The 20,191-nt window shown below is 43.9% G+C and overlaps 1 protein-coding gene across 2 annotated transcripts in view; it reads right to left on the bottom strand.

The window, feature by feature from the left end:
• CPNE4 (copine 4) overlaps positions 1-20,191 on the bottom strand; it is a 257,825-nt gene that overhangs the window by 121,193 nt on the left and 116,441 nt on the right. For both annotated transcript variants that reach the window (XM_068404460.1, XM_068404459.1), the window contains exon 3: positions 5,301-5,480. In XM_068404460.1, coding sequence (XP_068260561.1) covers positions 5,301-5,480 — 180 coding nt within the window. The remainder of the gene's footprint in view (positions 1-5,300; positions 5,481-20,191) is intronic.

The raw sequence follows: 20,191 nt of genomic DNA, 5'->3' as shown, positions 1-20,191 counted from the left end.
GTCCAGGAAGGCTGGACATGCTTCAAAAGGGAATTGCTAAATATTCAGGAGCAGGCTGTCCCAGTGTGTAGGAGGACAAGCCGTCGGGGAAAAAGACCAGCCTGGTTAAACAGAGAACTTAGGCTAGAACTTAAGGAAAAAAAGAGAGCCTATTTGCTCTGGAAGAAGGGTCGGGTAACTTGGGAGGTCTATAGGGACGTGGCCAGGTCGTGTAGGGAGATTAGAAGGGCCAAAGCTCAATTAGAGCTCGATTTGGCTGCTACAGTCAAAGATAACAAAAAAAGCTTTTGCAAATACATCAACAGCAAAAGGAGGGCCAAGGAGAGCCTCCACCACTTGCTGAATGAGGAGGGTAGTGTAGTGTCAGGGGATGAGGAAAAGGCAGAGGTGCTCAATGCCTTCTTTGCCTCAGTCTTTAATGTCAAGACCGGTTGTCCTCAGGAGACTCGGCCCCCAGAGCCTGAAATTAGGGATGGGGGGCTGTGTGAACCTCCCGTAATCCAGGAGGAGACAGTTAGTGACCTGCTGTGCCAGTTGGACACCTACAAGGCTATGGGCCCGGATGGGATTCACCCCAGAGTAATGAAGGAACTGGCAAACGAACTTGCCAAACCACTCTCGATTATCTACCAGCAGTCCTGGTTAACTGGAGAAGTTCCAGCTGACTGGAAATTAGCAAACGTAACGCCCATCTACAAGAAGGGTTGGAAGGACGATCCAGGGAACTATAGGCCTGTAAGCCTGACCTCGGTGCCAGGCAAGGTGATGGAACAGATCATCCTGAGTGCCATTACACGGCACATGCAGGACAATCGGGGCATCGGGGCCAGCCAACATGGATTCATGAAAGGCAGGTCCTGCTCGACCAACCTGGTCTCCTTCTATGACCAAGTGACCCACTTAGTAGATGAGGGCAGGGCTGTGGATGTAGTCTATCTAGACTTCAGTAAGGCATTCGACACTGTCTCCCACAGCATCCTCCTAGACAAACTGGCTGCCCGGGTGTCACGGTTTAAAGCTGGGCTGGCGATTAAACCTGCGGCAGATGCCCTCTGTTATCCCCCCCCCTCCCCCCAGAGGGAAAGGGAAAGGGAAAAGGGAGAGAGACTTCTGGGTTGGAAAATTAAAACAGTTTTAATAAACTATAATAATGAAAAAAAAGTATAATAATAATAATAGAAATAATCAAATATATACAAATATATATACAAAACCAAGATTGAGCTCCCCTGAAGTCAGCCACGTCACCACCGGCACTGCAGGGCAGGCTCCGGGAAGGCCCAGCCTGGGCCTAGCGATGGTCGAGAGCTGGATTCAGGAACGCACGGATCGGGATCGGGGGCAGCAGGAAAACAGACGGAGTCCTCCCTGGACACCGGCCATAGCAGAAAGAGAGCGAGACCCTCGTGATCCCCCCACTTTATACCGAGAATGACGTGTATGGGATGGAATACCCTCGCTGGTCAATTTTGGGTCACCTGCCCTGTCTGCTCCCCACTGCAGCTGCGACCCCCCTTCGGCTCTTCACTCGTAAGCAATGAGGAATTCAGCAGTGACCTTGGTTTCTCTCAAGAATAAGTACAGCAAGAGCCTTTCTGCACAACATCCCTACCGGTGCCTCAGTGATAACTACAAACTTCGAGCGTTATCAGTCCTGGAAGCAGACACTGTCTGCAAAAACATGCAGTTAGTTTCAGAAAATGCAGTTACTTAGAGGAGACTTAGCTGAAAGTAAAAATCACTGAAAGGAAAATCGGCCTGGTTTAGGCCAAACCAGGACACCGGGGCTTGGATGGGTGGACTCTTAAATGGGTTAAAAACTGGCTGGATGGCCAAGCCCAGAGAGTGGTGGTGAATGGGGAAAAGTCCAACTGGCGGCCAGTCACTAGCGGTGTTCCCCAGGGCTCAGTTCTGGGGCCGGTGCTGTTCAATATCTTTATAGATGATCTAGACATAGGGATTGAGTGCACCCTCAGCAAATTTGCAGATGACACCAAGCTGGGTGGGAGTGTCGATCTGCTGGAGGGTAGGAAGGCCCTACAGAGGGATCTGGACAGGTTAGACAGATGGGCCGAGACCAACGGCATGAGGTTCAACAAGAACAAGTGCCGGGTCTTACACTTCGGCCACAACAACCCCATGCAGCTCTACAGGCTGGGGGAAGAGTGGTTAGAAAGCAGCCCGGCGGAAAGAGACCTGGGGGTGCTGATCGACAGCCGGCTAAACATGAGCCAGCAGTGTGCCCAGGTGGCCAAGAAGGCCAATGGCATCCTGGCCTCTATTAGGAATAGTGTAGCCAGCCGGTCTAGGGAAGTGATCGTCCCTCTGTACTCGGCACTGGTGAGGCCGCATCTTGAATACTGTGTCCAGTTCTGGGCCCCGCACTTCAAGAAAGATGTTGAGGTGTTGGAGCGAGTCCAGAGGAGGGCGACCAAGCTGGTGAACGGTCTGGAGGGTCTGACCTATGAGGAACAGCTGAGGGAGCTGGGGTTGTTTAGCCTGGAGAAGAGGAGGCTCAGAGGTGACCTTATTGCAGTCTACAACTACCTGAAGGGAGGTTGTAGTGAAGTGGGAGTTGGCCTCTTCTCCCAGGCAACTAGCGATAGGACAAGAGGACACATCCTCAAGCTTCTCCAGGGGAGGTTCAGGTTGGACATTAGGAAGAATTTCTTTACAGAAAGGGTTATTTGACATTGGAATGGGCTGCCCAGGGAGGTGGTGGAGTCACCATCTCTGGATGTCTTTAAGAAAAGACTGGACATGGCACTTAGTGCCATGGTCTAGTTGACAGGGTGGTGTCAGGGCAACAGTTGGACTCGATGATCCCTGAGGTCTCTTCCAACCTGGTTGATTCTGTGATTTTGTGAAATAAGTCTTGCTGAAAATCCAGTGGGATGTCACTAGACAGTCTATGCTCAGAATCTAACAGCCTACAAGTCATTGCCCTTATCACTTTCTTGGGACACAGATTTATTACATCATTATGGAGGAGACTATTAATAATGACACCTTCCAAAGGAACGCATTTCTCCATCATTCGCATCCAACACCCCAAATTTTGAATAAGCTTGTATCTATTGGAGAGGCTGCACGTTAAGATTTAGATAGATCAGAAGAAAGAGAAACTCACTTCTCTCTGTCAGCTTACTACATAACCACACTATCGCCTTTCCCATTATTTATTATCTCTACTAATTTTGTTTTAGTTAGGAGTATTACATGGTTCGGAAAAAAACGCAGATTCACTACACTTCTAAATTATGATCTACAAACAGGTACAGGTAGCAGTGAATCTCTTATAGATAAACTATTACCTAGAACAGAGCAATAGAAGTTGGCACATTTATGGGGGGCAGGAAGGGAATCAGTCTTTCAGACTATGCCTAAAAATCTGGAGCTTGCCTGGATGTCTTAGATAAAACCTACTTGCAATGGAAAAGTGAATTGATAGGCAGGCACAGAGTTTCACAGAAAATCATGTTTTATTCAGGCATTAAAAAGATGTAGAGCAACAAATTCACATAAAAATTATCTCAAGAAAAGCCACGGTTCTATTATCATCATTTAAAAAATGCAGTAATTACACTAAACAGCTAAGCATGAGTATAAACTCTGTATGTACAGCCTGTGCTGCAGGATTTTCAATGCTGGACTCCTCATAATGGCTTTGCTTGGATGACCATTCCAGTGCTAACATTTTGGGATTTTAAATCAGTTGAGGAATGACGTAAAGGTAAAAAAATAGGAAGGGGGCAGAGCGGGGGAAGAACCCACCAAAAAAGTCTAAATCTGAGACCAGAGTCCTCAAGGCTACATTACTGTGAACAGTTTTCAAACTGTTATTATTTTTTCCCAGTTACCATTAAAATTACACTGCAAGCAACCCAGCTGTGTGCTATTTATAGAGATCAAATCATTATAAAGACGTTTATGCTACAGGCAGCAGCAATGACATTTTTTTCCCTTCATTTTCAAGCCAATTAAGCAAGAAGAACATTGTAATAAACTTTTTTCTTTGTTTCTCACTCTCCTTGGTGTTATAGGATAGCTTATTTTCACTGATAAAGGCCACAAGAAGTTTGTCAGAAAGAACAGACTTTATTGTGCACTGTAAATATCCTAAATACCAATACCTTCATGCTGAGCTTTCAAGTTAGAAAGTACATATATTTCATATCAATTCTCTCACTGAGAGGACTTTTCCTCTTTTGGTATGTTTGGCCCAAAGGCTTTGGGAAGAAAACCAAAGGGATTCATGTACAATGGTGCTGAGGGAGCAAGAACAAAAGGTAAGAAAATAGGAAACAAAAGCTTTTCAGCATCTTCCATGCAAAGTTACCACGTTCAGGTTACAAACTTATGTGGAAGCACTGCAAAGGATAATCTAAACAAAAGCACTGCCTGGTCTTGTCACACAAGCTACCACAGAGCGGAGAGCAAATTTACACTCAGCTCAGTGAAAATGAGACCATCCTCAACCTTGCCATTATGGACAGAGCTGCGATCCGTGTTATGAGACCCTGCATAACAAAAAGTCTGCCAGTTAGAAATAAATTGTGATACCTGGGACACTGTAGCGTGCTATCAGTCAGCAATATAGGAATTCGCTGCAGACCTGGCCCTGACGACCTCTAGATATCAATCCTGTGAGTAGGACTCATCACTCTTAAATTTAGTCACCTAAAAAGTTAAGTATCTACTCTAAGCCAGCTGTCTAGACTCTCTTGGTAACTGATGGGGAAAGACAGGTATCTCCTGAAGGCAATTTATGCTAATCTATGATGGGTGTCTCAGGCAAAATTAATCAACTGCTGGAACTGTCTGTTTCTCTCCACTGAACTAAAGATGGAAATCAGAAGTGTAACTTAGTCTAGACACCTAACTTTTGGATTACTGAGAGTCAGGGAAATGAATCCAGCCCTATCTCTCTATTTGCCACATCACCAGGCACTACCCTATGTGAGTAAAGTGTATTTGTAAGTGTTCCTTGGACTTGGAACTTGCTTTAAATACCATATAATGTTAGGAACAATAACTTTCTCCCAAATCAGTCTATTTCTCAACACTGGTGGGCTCTTACTGTACAAGGTCAATCACTGATGCTCGGTTTCCTATAGCACTGGCTGACTTGAAGCTGCACTACAGCAGTAAATCAAATCAGCAAAAGTTCTTAATGATTCTGTTTGAAGTATCAATTAACAATTTTGTCATGACAAATCTCACCCATCAGTCATTTAACAAAGCAATATGTTTCACACAAACAATGAGAGACAAGGGGGAAAAATGGCAGTGATACCTACTTGTCCAAGAGTGCACTCCATGCCACCAAGAAAATCTGCTTCCTTCAGCCCATTGTGATTGCTGCTAATGTCATGGACTTCAAACCGCAACCGCTGCACCTCTTCAAAATAGAAGTCCACTGTGAACAGCTTGGAGAAGACGGGATTTATACAGGTTCGAATCACTTCTGTCCTGTCAACCTGCCAAATGGAAAAGAGGTCATATGAGTGGTTTCTCTTTCTACCTGTGATAGACTACAATGAGCTCCTAAAATACAGTTGGCTTATTTATCAGAACTGACAGCTATGCCTGTGGCCACAGACATTTCCATTTGTATGGGCAGCAGGAGCTGCCGTTTCTGTGCAGGGCTGGCCACATGCACAAGATAAGGCCAGCTTTCCTTGCCTCTCCCTTCTATAGCAAGTCTTTCACAGATATTGATAGGAACATGGGGTGCAATCTGCAGAGTGAGCAACGACTGCCTCCCTGTTGGGTATTCTAGATCAGTCAGGTGGCAGAGTCAAGAGCTGTGCATAGGCAAAACAACTGTCTTTTGTGCTGGACTAATTAACTGGAAAATTAACTATAGAATAACTATAGAATTTACATCTCCAGCGGTACCCCATCCATCACTACAAAACAGCAGCAGAGCGATACAGCTTTATCAAACTAAATGGAAAAGCAAGCAAAAACCCCAGTAATTACTCATTTTCGACAACTTGCATGATTAAGGAGTGGAGAACTGGATCCACAGCAAACAACTTTTCTTAGGAGTACATCAATTTTTCCACCTCACTAAGTTGCATTACAAGAATCTGATGGATTATATGCTCCTTATCCCTACCTCTGAGCCTTACAACTGCTAAAGAAACACCATCAAATCTAAATTGCTATTTCTTCAAAAAAGTGCCCCTAGAGTACTTTCTAGTTCACTTAAAATGTAGTACTTGGGTTTCCTATTTTCAAAGTAGGCCTTTGCTACTTTTCATTATGATGCATTATTGGTGACACCGTAAACAATGAAGCAATTTCCTTTTTTCCACTCTCTTTGCTCTGGTACAGAAAAAAACCTAATAATTCTGTAAGATTAAAGGAACTGAACCTAAAATGAAGTAGAACTTTGGCACGTCAGTCACTAGTCAGGAGGTGGCTGGCGTGCCATGGAAGAGACAAATTAAATTGCTCAGAGAAAGAGTGATGAGATCCTTTGTCTGGTTCCTGATCAGGAACATCTGTTGTGCAAAAAATGACAGCCGCTTCCTTCACTTTTCAGAGTTTATAATGCATTAGCCTTGCTAGTAGTAATCGGCAAGGACACAAAGAGTCAAGTAAGTCAAAAGCAGGGGGAAAAAAACCCAGCAGTTCCTCATAGCACAGATTTATTTTAGTGCTCATCAAAGGTGTCAGATTGACAGCTCTAAGGGCTGAAATCCTTTATTTAATCATCAAACGGATGCTACCAGTCCTCGAACAGATGCAAACCAGTGCTACCATTGCTGCCTCCTCACACAGCTGTGCCAATGTGCCCTGACTATGCCAAGACGAGACCATCACAAAAAGGAAAGCAGCCTTACGTACAAATTCAATCCTTAATCTCTTCGCTTAGACTAGCCAAAAATGATGGTTCTGATAACAGTGATGCAAAGCACAATAACAATAACATAAGTGAGAAAGGATACGACCTACTTTCATTCAGGTGCTTAGCCTATCTCAAAAATTTTTTGATCTCCACTTGCAATCAATGTGATTTGAAATCACCATTACTGCTACAACATGAAATATTCCCTATGTCAAATGACCAGTCAGTTCAATGGGATGTCCCTGAGATCTCTTCTAAGTGGAAAGTGATTCAATCCACTTGCAGAAGAGCGGTCATTTCATGAAACAGTGCATCAGCAGATCCAATAATCAAAACATTTAAATGAGCAGTTTTAAATCTTTCTTCATAGCACAGCAATCTTCTAAACTCACTCCTTTTAAGTGTATAAACTGTTAGTTAAATGGCGTCATTGTGATTGCTTCATTGGTACGGCAGATATCCTCAGGCAATAACTGAAGTTTCTCTGTTATTGTTTCTCCTCATCTCTACTTTGCTGCTGAAATGTGGGGAAATGGTTCTCCACTGTGAAATGCAGCAAGATTTACACTTGTGCTCAACACAGGTTAAATACATGACTGTTCAAGGGAGTGAGGTGCCTGAAAATGGAGGCACAAGTCTGTACACAGGGACATCAAGAATTTCAGTCTCGCATGGCGATAAGACACTGTATGCTTTTTCCAGCCTGTGATTGACTGACATCCTTCCCTTGACAGACGCAGTATTGAAATATAGCCATTCCACTGAATTTCCCCAGTCTACCCACATTATCGAGATGATACATCAAACCAGCATGTCAGAGCATGGGATTACGTGAGAAAAATCTGTACCGAAAGAAGCAATGCCAATGCTCCACAAGCAATATAAAATTCTTCATGCCTCTCTCAGTAGTCAGCAGTGTGCAATAGCGTTAGCCCTATTAATCTACCTTGTCTCCAGTCTGCTTTGTCAGCATATTTCACAGTTACCCTACGCTTCGCCTAGAAAGTCTGGCAGGGTCCTCAGCATGGGAAGCCCAGCTCCATTTCTTCGCTTTAATTACTGTGCAGCAGGGCTAAGCACTGATAACCAGCTCGTGTGACTCATGACGAAGAAGCAGTGGTGAACGGAACAGTTCAGTAAATTCACTAACTCTAATGGAACGCTCTAGGTTAAAAGATGCTATATAAACACAAGATATAATCTCCATTTGACTTCTGCCACTTATCAGAGGCTGTTCTTTCTTGAGTATTCTGCTCTCATGTTCAATTGTAAAGCCTTAACCCTCTCTTTAAAAATGCTGGAAGAGCATGAAACATTAATGGAAACTAGTGAGAATACTATTGCTAGATGCAGTTTCATGCTGATAATCATCAAGGAGGTCATGATCTACAGTGCTGCAGACACTTCAAAAAAATAGGCTGACTTGGTTTTGACCACAACAACTGATCCCAATACCTGCAGGACCCATTTAATTTCAAGCAAAATCTGGTGACGTGTTCCATGCTAACCCAGAACACAAATCCATAGCAGTCTGACAAGACGTCAACCTCATGCCATATACGTCCTTAATCCTCTTCTCACCCCAAATCAGTAACAGCACTTTCACTTGCATGGATGATGAAGGCTCAAAGGCTTAAAGAAAACACAGTTTGGCTTTGCCTAGCCTCAATCAACTCAATGTTGAAAATTTAGAACTTCTCAGCTTGCATGCTCTCCAAAACACAACTCAGAACACCAGCAACCACATTAAGACTCCATTACTTTTGCAGAAGAGAGCTTTTAAGTCTAGTAACAGCATGTTATAAGCAAGTGGAACTTACACTTTTGGTTTTGTTACAGAAAACACCAAACTCTTGGGCAACCTAACCCTGAAGGCAGGTAGGTTTCTCAATAGGACATGGACAGGAGTCATGCCCACAGCTTCAGGATTTGCTGATGCCTGACATTTGAGCCATCTGCTATTTCTGGACTTTGCCAGAAGAAGGAATTTCTCCAATTTATTAAGGGATAATGAATTTTCAAAAGAAACAATTGACAGCTACCTGCACCTTAGGGCTGTGTTAACAGTTAAAATTGACCTGAAAAAGAGCAGTGCTTCAGCTGACGCAACAATCTGAACATCTGCTTCATGGTACAGCTTTACCTGCACTTTCTCTTCAAGGACAATTTATACAGAAAAAAAGGACTTGCATCTTCACCTCCTGGGATGGACTCACGCTGCTTTCCCCCTTCATCTCTTTAGGCCCTTGTCACTCCACAGAAGGTGGCATCCTGCTGAGCAGCCAGCATTACTTGGCAGGCCCATCTGGATGCAGCCACCCTGTGAGCTTCCCCTTTGGGAACTATGAATGACATACAAACACCAAAGTAGGCCTCCACAGCGTAAAGCGCCATCTCAACAGCAGGAACTAAAATACAGAAAAGAAAAGGACTTCTTGCTTTGGGCCTTCTGAATCCTCTTGTCAAACCTGAAGGAAGCTAGAAGCTGGGTTTGAAAGTTGTTTTCTCTCTGTACCGCTCACCGTGGATGGACAGTTAGCAGAAATGTTTGCCTGCTTTCATGTTGACCCAACACCACTGCTGAAGGACCGCAAAACCATCTGTGCAGTCAGATAGCATCAAATTAAAGGAAGCTGAAAAGACAGATGAACAGATACTAAAATTCAGGCTTCTTATGCTGTTTGCATCTTTTGTCTGTGAGCTATTGAAAAGCAGTGAGCTTTGCAGAACTGTGATAAACATGGTAAATTCAGTGAGGAAACAATCCTACATCCTAGCTAAAATTTCACTGACAAAGAAGTAATTCAATTATGCAATTCAAGCATGGCAATGCTATAGTCAGTAATTATATAGCTGTCCCATGAACTAAGGAAAATCTTTGGTCTAAGAACTATGGTCTGAAAATTTATAGTGGTGCTGCATTTCCTTAAGTCTTTTTAAAAACTAGTTGAAAAGCCACAAACATGCAAATTCCATTACACAGAGAGCGGGTGCTGCTATTCAGCCCAAAGCGTGCTTTTTGTGGCTGTTACATGTTTAGCAAGTTCTTAGACCAACAAATAAACCCACTATTCCCTATACATTTTGCAGGCCAACAAGGTTACAGGCCAACAAGGGAAAACCAACAGGCTGTATTTTCAGTAGAAGCCATTATAAAATGCTGATTAAATCTAGAAAAATCACATTTGTCAGCTGAGATGACAAAATGTACAGAGGTGACGGGGTAGCGTTATTTTTAGGTCATCTGAATTTTAACAAGACTGAAAATTTCCATGATACAGTAGCTTACATGAAAATTTGATACCAAGCAGAAAGCAATTTACACTTTGCTTGGCGGCTCCTGAGGAAGTTATTATTAATTTTTTTTTTATTATTAACAGTGCTTTCACACCATCATATCTCTATCCAACAAATGAAAAGTCATTGCAAAGGTCACCATAATTTATAGCCCTTGTTTTCATTTTAATTGATGTTTGAAAACAGTGAAAAGAAACCAAGAAGTCTTTAACCCTTTTTAGGCTGTAGAGCTCAAAGCTAAGCACAATGTTGTCAATGTCGGCAAAAACCTTTTGGCTGCAGGTTGGCTGGAAGACAGGCATTTAACATGAACAGTCTGGAAATTATCTACAAGTCATTTCTTTTATTTATGTGATATAAATATTAGATAGCTTGTAAACCTCCAAGTCACAACCACGAAGACCTGCTTTTGAGCACTGGAAAAAATAATAACTAGAAACAGCCCAGGCCTTAAGGGTCTCCAGTCTAAACAATTGGAATTGCAGTAAAACAAGCATTATTATTTCTTAGTTGAAAAGTTCTTCATTAAGAAAGCCCACTTCTCTGATCAGGGCCACTGACTGTCCTCTGCTTAATTACTTTTACTTTCTCAGTTACTTTTCACTGCTCTGAAGCAGGAAACAGATAATTTATAATATATCCTATGTATAAACTCTTTGATAAGTTCCTGGATGGAGTTTGCCTTACACGCTCATAGCTTTGAAAAGAAGAGAGAAATACAATTGTTGATAACTATTTGCATATAGTTTATCTCATCGACTACGAAACAAAATACGATATAGTTAGAATAGCCATTGCACAGACGGGCACTCAGTATTTGCACTCGAGGACCTATACTGATCCTTGGAAGACTCCCAGCCAGTACAGACTTCAGAGTCTCATCTGAGAAACCCCAAGCTCTCACAGTTAGAAAACCTGCAAAAAACTGTGGATGCAATACAGGCTAACCACTAGTGGCAGGCAAATCATGGTAACATTATTGAGGAGCTTAACAGGGAGATCATTTCAGCTGGGATGGGAAAGAGTGATGCTCAAACCCCAGTATGAAGAAAGCAGGACCTAAACTGGTTGAGAACCCTTGTGCCAAGGGAATTCCCAATTTTCTGTAACAAAAGACGTCTCTGGGTAAGCTCCAACACTCCCCTTCAGCTTTAGGACCACGTGCAGTTGTCGTCATCAACCTCCTTGGTAAGTCCAGGCTTTCTAGGTTGCATAAAGATACTGGAAAGTACAAAGCTGAGACCAGCTCCCTGAGAAAGCTCCTCGCCTGGAAAGGAGGAAACCCCAGACTGTGTCACCTGCAAAGGCTTTCACTTACTGCCTGGCCAGTCCAGGCTCAGGAATGGTAAGGAAAACACGTGCCAATTTTAATTTGCCTTCTGTGAATTAAGATTTGGCAAAAAGTATGGAATATCAAAGAACTCCAGCCCTGAAATTTTAGCTGAGGACAAACACAAATGCTGCAGCTTCTCTGAGCCTAGTTGTAGAACTACTTCTGTACGTGAAAACAGTAAAACATGAGGCTTTTTCCCATCTATTGACATTGGGTTATAAAGGACGATACTTTTTGCACCAGCCACTGCACTGTGAATATTCAAGCCAGTTTTGAAGAGCCAATTGCACATTTTAGTGAACCTGAAAAGCACAACTTCTCTTTAGAACACATCATTAAGGCAGCATAAATTAAGGTCTTGCCAATGAAAAATGATTACATGAACTGAACAGTGAGAGGACCATGATAACTTAGTGAGACAGCAATAGCTGCCTTTTCTAGAAGATATTTTACATTTTCTTACATTTAACAGGGGAACACTTGTAATTCTGAATTTTTGTGTGTAACATTTTGAGTCCTGCTAGAGATGAGAAGGACAAGTCTGAAGAGAGAACGTCACTTCAGGTACGCATAAAAGACTCGGGCAACTGCTTGATGAGCAACTGAACTTCCTGCAAAGCGGCACAAGGACTTCACCTCACCTGGAGCCTCCAGGGTGGGTTCCCCCAGGTGCTCAGGGACCTCTCGCCTTTTGGTCCCGCTATCACTGCCCTGAGTAGTGCTCATGCCTCAGCAGAGAGGATTGTGCAAGCCCTGTAATCTGTATGCCTGCTAAAGCCATGCAGTTGTCCTCATCATTAGCTACGAGGTATCACTCAGAGGTGACCTAACACAATACCTTCTCAGGCACTCAAAAATTTAGGTTTACATTTCCAAATAACTAGTTGCTTTAAAGCCTTGACTTCTATAACAATGTTTATTATTTTACCTAACTTGAGGTACACACAGTACTTTGGAGTATAATATCAGTCTGTGAGACAGGGCCAGCACTCCCCAACAGGAGGTACTGCTTAGTGTAAATGCTATGCCAGACCTTTGATGTTCTTCATCAGCTGATGGGAGTGCATGGCTCCATCTTCATACAGGAGCCTCTGTGCTGATGACACGCTGTGATCATAGTGTCATTGACAGAAGATCTTCCAAAGGTGCCTGAGAACCCCTCCCTTTTTATCTCCAAAATATGTTTGTTCCCCTTCCAGAAGTGTTTCGAGCAGATTTCATTTCAATGTGAATCACAGAATCACAGAATGTTAGGGATTGGAAGGGACCTCGAAAGATCATCTAGTCCAATCCCCCTGCCGGAGCAGGATTACCTAGACCATATCACACAGGAACGCGTCCAGGCGGGTTTTGAATGTCTCCAGAGAAGAAGACTCCACAACCTCTCTGGGCAGCCTGTTCCAGTGTTCAGTCACCCTCACCGTAAAGAAGTTTTTCCTCATATTTAAGTGGAACCTCCTGTGTTCCAGCTTGCACCCATTGCCCCTTGTCCTGTCAAGGGATGTCACTGAGAAGAGCCTGGCTCCATCCTCTTGACACTTGCCCTTTACATATTTATAAACATTCATGAGGTCACCCCTCAGTCTCCTCTTCTCCAAGCTAAAGAGACCCAGCTCCCTCAGCCTCTCCTCATAAGGGAGATGTTCCACTCCTTTAATCATCTTCGTGGCTCTGCGCTGGACTCTCTCTAGCAGTTCCCTGTCCTTCTTGAACTGAGGGGCCCAGAACTGGACACAATACTCCAGATGCGGCCTCACCAGGGCAGAGTAGAGGGGGAGGAGAACCTCTCTTGACCTGCTGACCACACCCCTTCTAATACACCCCAGGATGCCATTGGCCTTCTTGGCCACAAGGGCACACTGCTGGCTCATGGTCATCCTGCTGTCCACTAGGACCCCCAGGTCCCTTTCCCCTACGCTGCTCTCCAACAGCTCTGCCCCCAACTTGTACTGGTACATGGGGTTGTTCTTGCCCAGATGCAGGACTCTACACTTGCCCTTGTTATATTTCATTAAATTTCTCCCCGCCCAACTCTCCAGCCTGTCCAGGTCTCTCTGAATGGCTGCGCAGCCTTCCGGCGCGTCAGCCACTCCTCCCAGTTTTGTGTCATCAGCGAACTTGCTGACAGCGCACTCTAATCCCTCATCCAAGTCATTAATGAATATATTGAATAGAACTGGTCCCAGTACTGACCCTTGAGGGACTCTGCTAGACACAGACCTCCAACTGGACTCTGTCCCATTGATCACCACTCTCTGGCTTCTTTCCTTCAGCCAGTTCACAATCCACCTCACTACCCGATCATCCAGACCACACTTCCCCAGTTTAGCTGCGAGGATGCTGTGGGAGACCGTGTCAAACGCTTTACTGAAATCGAGATAGACCACATCCACAGCTTTACCATCATCTATCCACCGGCTTACATCCTCATAAAAGGCTATCAAGTTGGTTGAGCATGACTTCCCGTTGGTGAAGCCATGCTGAGTGCCCCTAATGATCCCCCTATCCTTGATGTGCCTAGAGACAGCACCAAGAACAAGTTGCTCCATCACCTTTCCAGGGATGGAGGTGAGGCTGACCGGTCTGTAGTTACCCGGGTCCTCCTTCTTGCCCTTTTTGAAGGCTGGAGTGACATTCGCTTTCCTCCAGTCCTCAGGCACCTCTCCCGTTGCCCACGACTTAGCAAAGATGATGGAGAGTGGCCTAGCAATGACTTCCGCCAGCTCCCTCAGCACCCGCGGGTGCATCCCATCAGGGCCCATGGATTTATGGACGTCCAGGTTGCTTAATTGGTCCCTGACCCAGCCCTCATCAACCAAGACAGATTCCTCCTCCATCCTGACTTCTTCTGAGGCCTCAGGGGTCCGGGGCTCCTCAGGACAGCCTCCAACAGTATAGATAGAGGCAAAGAAGGCATTCAGTAACTCTGCCTTCTTTTTATCTTCTGTCTCCAGGGCCCCCACCTCATTCATCAGTGGGCCTACATTGCCTCTAGTGTTGTCTTTACCTGCAATGTATTTGAAGAAGCCCTTTCTGTTGTCCTTGACCTCTCTTGCAAGGTTTAATTCCAAGGAGGCCTTAGCTTTCCTAGTTGCCTCCCTACATCCTCTGACAACAGACTTATATTCCTCCCAAGTGGCCAGCCCCTCCTTCCACGATCTGTACACCCTCTTCTTCCACTTGAGTTTGCCCAGCAGTTCCCTGTTCAACCATGCAGGTCTCCTGGTACCCTTCCTTGACTTCCTACCTGTTGGGATGCTCTGATCTTGAGCTCGGAAGAAGCAGTCCTTGAATGCTAACCAACTATCTTGGGCCCCCTTACCTTCTAGTACCCTGTCCCATGGGATTTCCCCTAGCAATTGCTTGAAAAGGCCAAAGTTGGCCCTCCTGAAGTCCAGGGTTGTGATTCTGCTAGCTATTCTGTTCCTGCCACATGAGATCCTGAACTCTACCATCTCATGGTCACTACAACCAAGGCTGCCCTCAACCTTCACCTCTTCAACCAGACCCTCCTTGTTAGTGAGGACCAGATCCAGCAGCGCTCCTCTCCTAGTTGGCTCATCCACCATTTGCATCAGGAAGTTATCATCAATGCACTGGAGGAACCTCCTGGACTGAGGATGGCTGGCTGAGTAGGTCTCCCAGCAAATATCAGGGTAGTTGAAATCCCCCACAACAACCAGGCCCTGTAATTGCGAGACTGCTCTCAGCTGCCTGTAGAAGGCCTCATCACCATCCTCATCCTGATCCGGTGGCCTGTAATAGACACCCACAACAGTATCACCCCTGCCAGCCTGCCCCTTAATTCGCACCCACAAACTCTCAACTCGCTCCTGATCCGCCCCTGGACAGAACTCAATACATTCTACCTGCTCACTCACATAAAGAGCAACTCCACCACCTCTCCTTAGCGGCCTGTCTTTCCTGAACAGGACATAGCCATCCATGACCACATTCCAGTCATGCGAGGCATCCCACCAAGTCTCTGTAATTGCCACTAGATCATAGCCCCCCGACCGAACACGGATTTCTAACTCCTCCTGTTTATTCCCCATGCTGCGTGCATTGGTGTACAGGCATTTCAGGGAGCGAGCTGGGCACACCGATTTCACCCCAGGGGGATGGGAGGCCTCCTGGTCTACCTCAACACTAGAGCGTTGCCCCAGTGGTGCAAGCCCAGCTACTACCCCATCCCCCTTCGAATCTAGTTTAAAGCCCTCTGAATGAGCCCTGAATCATCACTGTCCCTCTGATTTTTCTGCCAGCTGCCATATACAGCAAATTACCACAGCTCAAGAGCTACGTTTCTGCATCAAGACCTGGCTAAAATGGATGAGCATGAGTTAAAGTTTTAAAAAAAGATTGAGCAGCCCCCCACACACTCTCCTAGTGAGGAAGCCCAGCAAACTCCCTGAGGCTCCCTTTGCACAAGGCCAGCAGCTGCAGGAGATGATATTCTGGAGGCCACCCCTTCCAGAGTGACCATGGCCAGGGACTGAGTTGTGTTTTGGAGCAGGCAGCAATAAGAGTGCTGCACTCTCATCTGCACCAACTTACCTCCTGCAGAGTCATTAAATAGAGACAAGCAATGATTATGCTACTTCTGCTAGATGGTTCAGACAGTAAATGGAATTACTCACGTCAAAGTCCTTTTATCTTATTCTGGTAAGACCTTCAGAGCCTTAACAATCATACAAAATTGGCAGCTATAGAAACTTTGGTATTAAAGAGTGCTTCTTCTGAGGTAGTCAACACATCCTGACCCAGCCATAAGTACCACAGAAGGACCTCACAGAAATCGCTCAGTGGCAGGAGATATCCATGTGCCGTGCTCCCTGCATATTTAACAAGCGCTCAGCAAACATCAACACAAGTGGATAATGACCCACATCAACTCATAGGATAAGGTGCTGTAACCCACGCAGATGTGATTACACTGGCATAAGAAAAAAGAGAATTCATTTTTTTACTGAAAACTCTTGAATGCTACCTCAAAGCTGAGCCCTGAAGCCTGGATGCTAAATCTTCCTTTACTTCATATCTCAAATACAGCCCAGATGTTCAAAGACTATGACGACTGCCATTTATTATCCCCAACCTTCATTTGATGTTGAGACCTTCAATCCAATCTTTTTAATTTACACGTCCCTGAGGACACAGGTTTTTTTCAGAGGACAAGACTGGTCCTTCGAAGTGGCAACAAAAATATTCACATATTATACCATTTAGCTCCACTCTCGACTAGCCACAAAATGCTAGTAAGCAGTGCAGTGCCTGGCAGCAGTCTGAAAGTCAGAGCACTACGCAGCCATTTGAAAGCTCTTCAGTCATATATTCTCCACACAGCTTCCCCCACAGATTAGAAAGTGAGCCTTGGGAATATGGGTCTTCACTGATGGAGTTTCAATTTCATTGTTATTTGGTTGCTCATCTTTAGTCTGCTTGTAGGGAGAAACACAGGTTTGTTGGTTATTTTTGTGCAAGAAGGGACAGGTTTTATCAAGGTACATATCAATTACTTGACTCTCTTCCCCATACAGATATTTTAGTGTCTCCTGATCAGCTAAATTTTAAGTTCTTTACTTTAAAAGGAAATTCTGTGTTAAATATTCTTTTGATTCACAATGCAATGCATGACCTTGCCAGCACAACAGCTACAAAAAATGCTACAACATTACTTGATTTTGGAACATGATTTAAAATGTGCAAGGTACCTGAAGGTTGCTTTTTTCAAATACCGTTGCTTGGGAATCCTCAGTTCATTACCAGAATACCGTACCCACGCAATTAGATTCTGCTGCAGCACTGGGCTACAAAGAAATGAATTCAAACCTACTCTAATCAGGATGCAAAAGTATTTATTTGCTAATTCCACCTTTCATTATTCCAAAACTAACTTCCAGAATTAATTTTCAGTATTGCCACCTTTAGATAACCTCACATCCTGGGCAGCAGGCTTCCACAGCAATTACATACATGTTTCTTCTTTGCCTGACTTCCTGGAGGGCAAGAGATTTAGAAGCTGGACAAACATGTTGTAGTGCCAGCCCATTCAAACAAAAGTGCAGATGTTTGCTGCTGTTGAACAGCAGTTCAGCCTGCAAAGAGGCCTTTAGAAGAGCACATGGTGGCACAGGATTGATCAAGGAGAGAAATCTGGCACCATACCATTTCTCAGGAACTTACATGCAACTGAGAACAGAGAAAAATGAAATCATGGGATGATCCTCTGCTCACTGAATATCAGTGGAACTACATTATACTAAGTAGGAAATCTACACTGCTGCAGTAATTTGCTCCTTAATTAACTGACTATAAATAGTGATTTGATTATTTATTTATACTGAGAAAGATCTCCTGCCTCATACACTCAGGTAAGTTAAGCATAACTAATATGGATTCTCATATGGGTTAATGAATTATGTCAATTGATACAGGTCTAGTCAGGTTGTTATTTTAAGAAATTCATTTGCTGTCGAAGTGCTCATAATTAAAGATTTATTAATTTACTTTTAATGTTGTAATTCAATGGCTAAATCAATTATATCATCAAGGCATTACTAGCAGGAAGGCAATGCACTATTACGCACGATACACACTACTTTACCAGGCTTTCCTGAATTCCTATACTAAAAGTAAAAATTTACAGGGCCCATTTAAACCAACTCCAGTCTTCCCACACAACTGGGCAATTTGGACCATGTGCTGGAATGACTGCCTAGAAAAATAAGAGATTTCTTGTGACTCACGTCCATTGTAAGCAACTCGCATTCTTTCTTTTCTTTTACACATGCATCTTATTAAGTCTGTCAATGGGGTTGCCATTCACTGAAACCATAGCAGCCCAACAGCTCGATCCACTACCCAGGAACAGCAGTGGGAGCCTTTCTGTGAACTACCACAAAACCCAGGAAAATATAATATGACATTATTTGTTTTTCAGCCCAATTACACCCACAAGCACACATTGTGGCATTGAATAGTACACAACTAGCTGATTAGAAATGGATAGTGAGTTCAGCTGAGCTGTACTACAGTTTTGCAGACAGCATCCTACCAGACTCCCAACTCGGGGGCTGTTTTGCTCTAGTCTTGAAGGATCTCAGTGAGTTACGGTTATTTACCTGCGAATATCTATTCCAAAATGGAAAACAAAAGTCTTGTAATCAAGCCTGACATGCATGCATGCTACCCAGAGACATACAAGCTTAATCTGAGATGACCACGACTTTCCCCTCCCAGAGAATGACTGCAGCCAGGGACGTGCCATATACAGGGACCACTTTTTACTAGATCTGACTTGCTCACACAGCCACTTTGGGCAGTGAGCAGCTTCCTGTAACAGCTGCAGGCTCTCCTGGAAAGTGTTATACCTTTCAGTTGCTCACAAACAATATGCCCAACATGTCCACATACTTTAGATATATACAGCACACATACATATCCGTCCCTCTTATATTCACTGTGATTTATAAAATTGGCTGGTATATGCATAGCTGTGAAGCAGGTTCCAATGTGCAGAGCTCACCAAATCCACCCCAGGTACGCCTCTTGGCAACAGCAGGGATGCCAAGCGTTGACTTTTTCAACTAGTGAGCACAAGACTTGATCATAAAAGACAGGTATTAGTCTTGAGAGTACTTCCATTAGGTGAATGTAGTCCACGTATCTACTCCTATTTCCTACTATCATGGGCTACATCTTGTAAATGCAGGCTTATTGGTGTAAGTTATACATGCTCCATAATGATTCAATATTATGCTGCTGATTGTATTACTTTAGAGCTGGAATTTTCAAGACAGTTGGTTTCTCAAAATTTTAGCACCTTGTTATTTGAGGCCATAGGGACAAAAAAACTAGGAAGTGCCCTTGTGCACAGGCGAGCCTTGAGCTCAGAAAGGAGGTTTTCCTCATCTGTGATATATACTCTTCAGCAGCTGATTTGCCACTTTATCAGATGCCTTAGCAGATGCAAGACAGTACACCGAGTTATGTCACGTCTCAGCAAAATAACTTTGAATTCCTTCAAAAATTCATTTGCTGTAAAGAAAAAAAATTCACCACTTACACATTCATTTGCAAGAGCATCCTAATTATATCAATTAATTAAATACATCATTCCATTTCAGAGGGTGTTTTCATTATTCTTGGTTCAAGGGAGAAGGTTCTAACATTATTCAGCAATGTTTTCACAGTGGTCCCTCAATTTTAATTTTTTTTCCCCAAACTTCATTTTACTTCTATGTCATTATAATTAACCAATTTCCCATCTCTGCACATTCTCTCTTTATTTCCCAACTAATCTCATTGTCCTTCAGATCCTCTCAGTCAGAGCTATTATTACTTCCCACTTTATAGCACAGACTTCAGATGTGCAATAGAGGCAAATCAGGCCCTAGACCAGCAACGAGCTAATTAAACTGTTACTTACTAACTCAATCTGAAAAGGTGGTAATAATTCCATGAACAGAATTCACTTCAGGGCTTTCCCGTCTTATTTAGGCAGTAAGCTTAAGAAAACACAAGTCTAATAGCGTGAAGAGAAGAGCCTAAGACAAAGTATATTCAACCACAGTGAAATTATACCTGCCAATTTCTTTCTTCATCTCCTTACAGTGCACCGTAAGGGGAAGAGAGTTTGGGGTTTTTACACTGGAGTATGAAGGGTACATAAGAGGTTGCTGACTGCTTTAAAGAAGAAC

This window comes from Nyctibius grandis, chromosome 7 (genome assembly GCF_013368605.1).
Source record: "Nyctibius grandis isolate bNycGra1 chromosome 7, bNycGra1.pri, whole genome shotgun sequence".
In the NCBI taxonomy this organism is placed as follows: Eukaryota; Metazoa; Chordata; class Aves; order Nyctibiiformes; family Nyctibiidae; genus Nyctibius; species Nyctibius grandis.
Note: the sequence above shows the minus strand (reverse complement) of the source record. Positions and strands in the feature narration are given on the sequence as shown.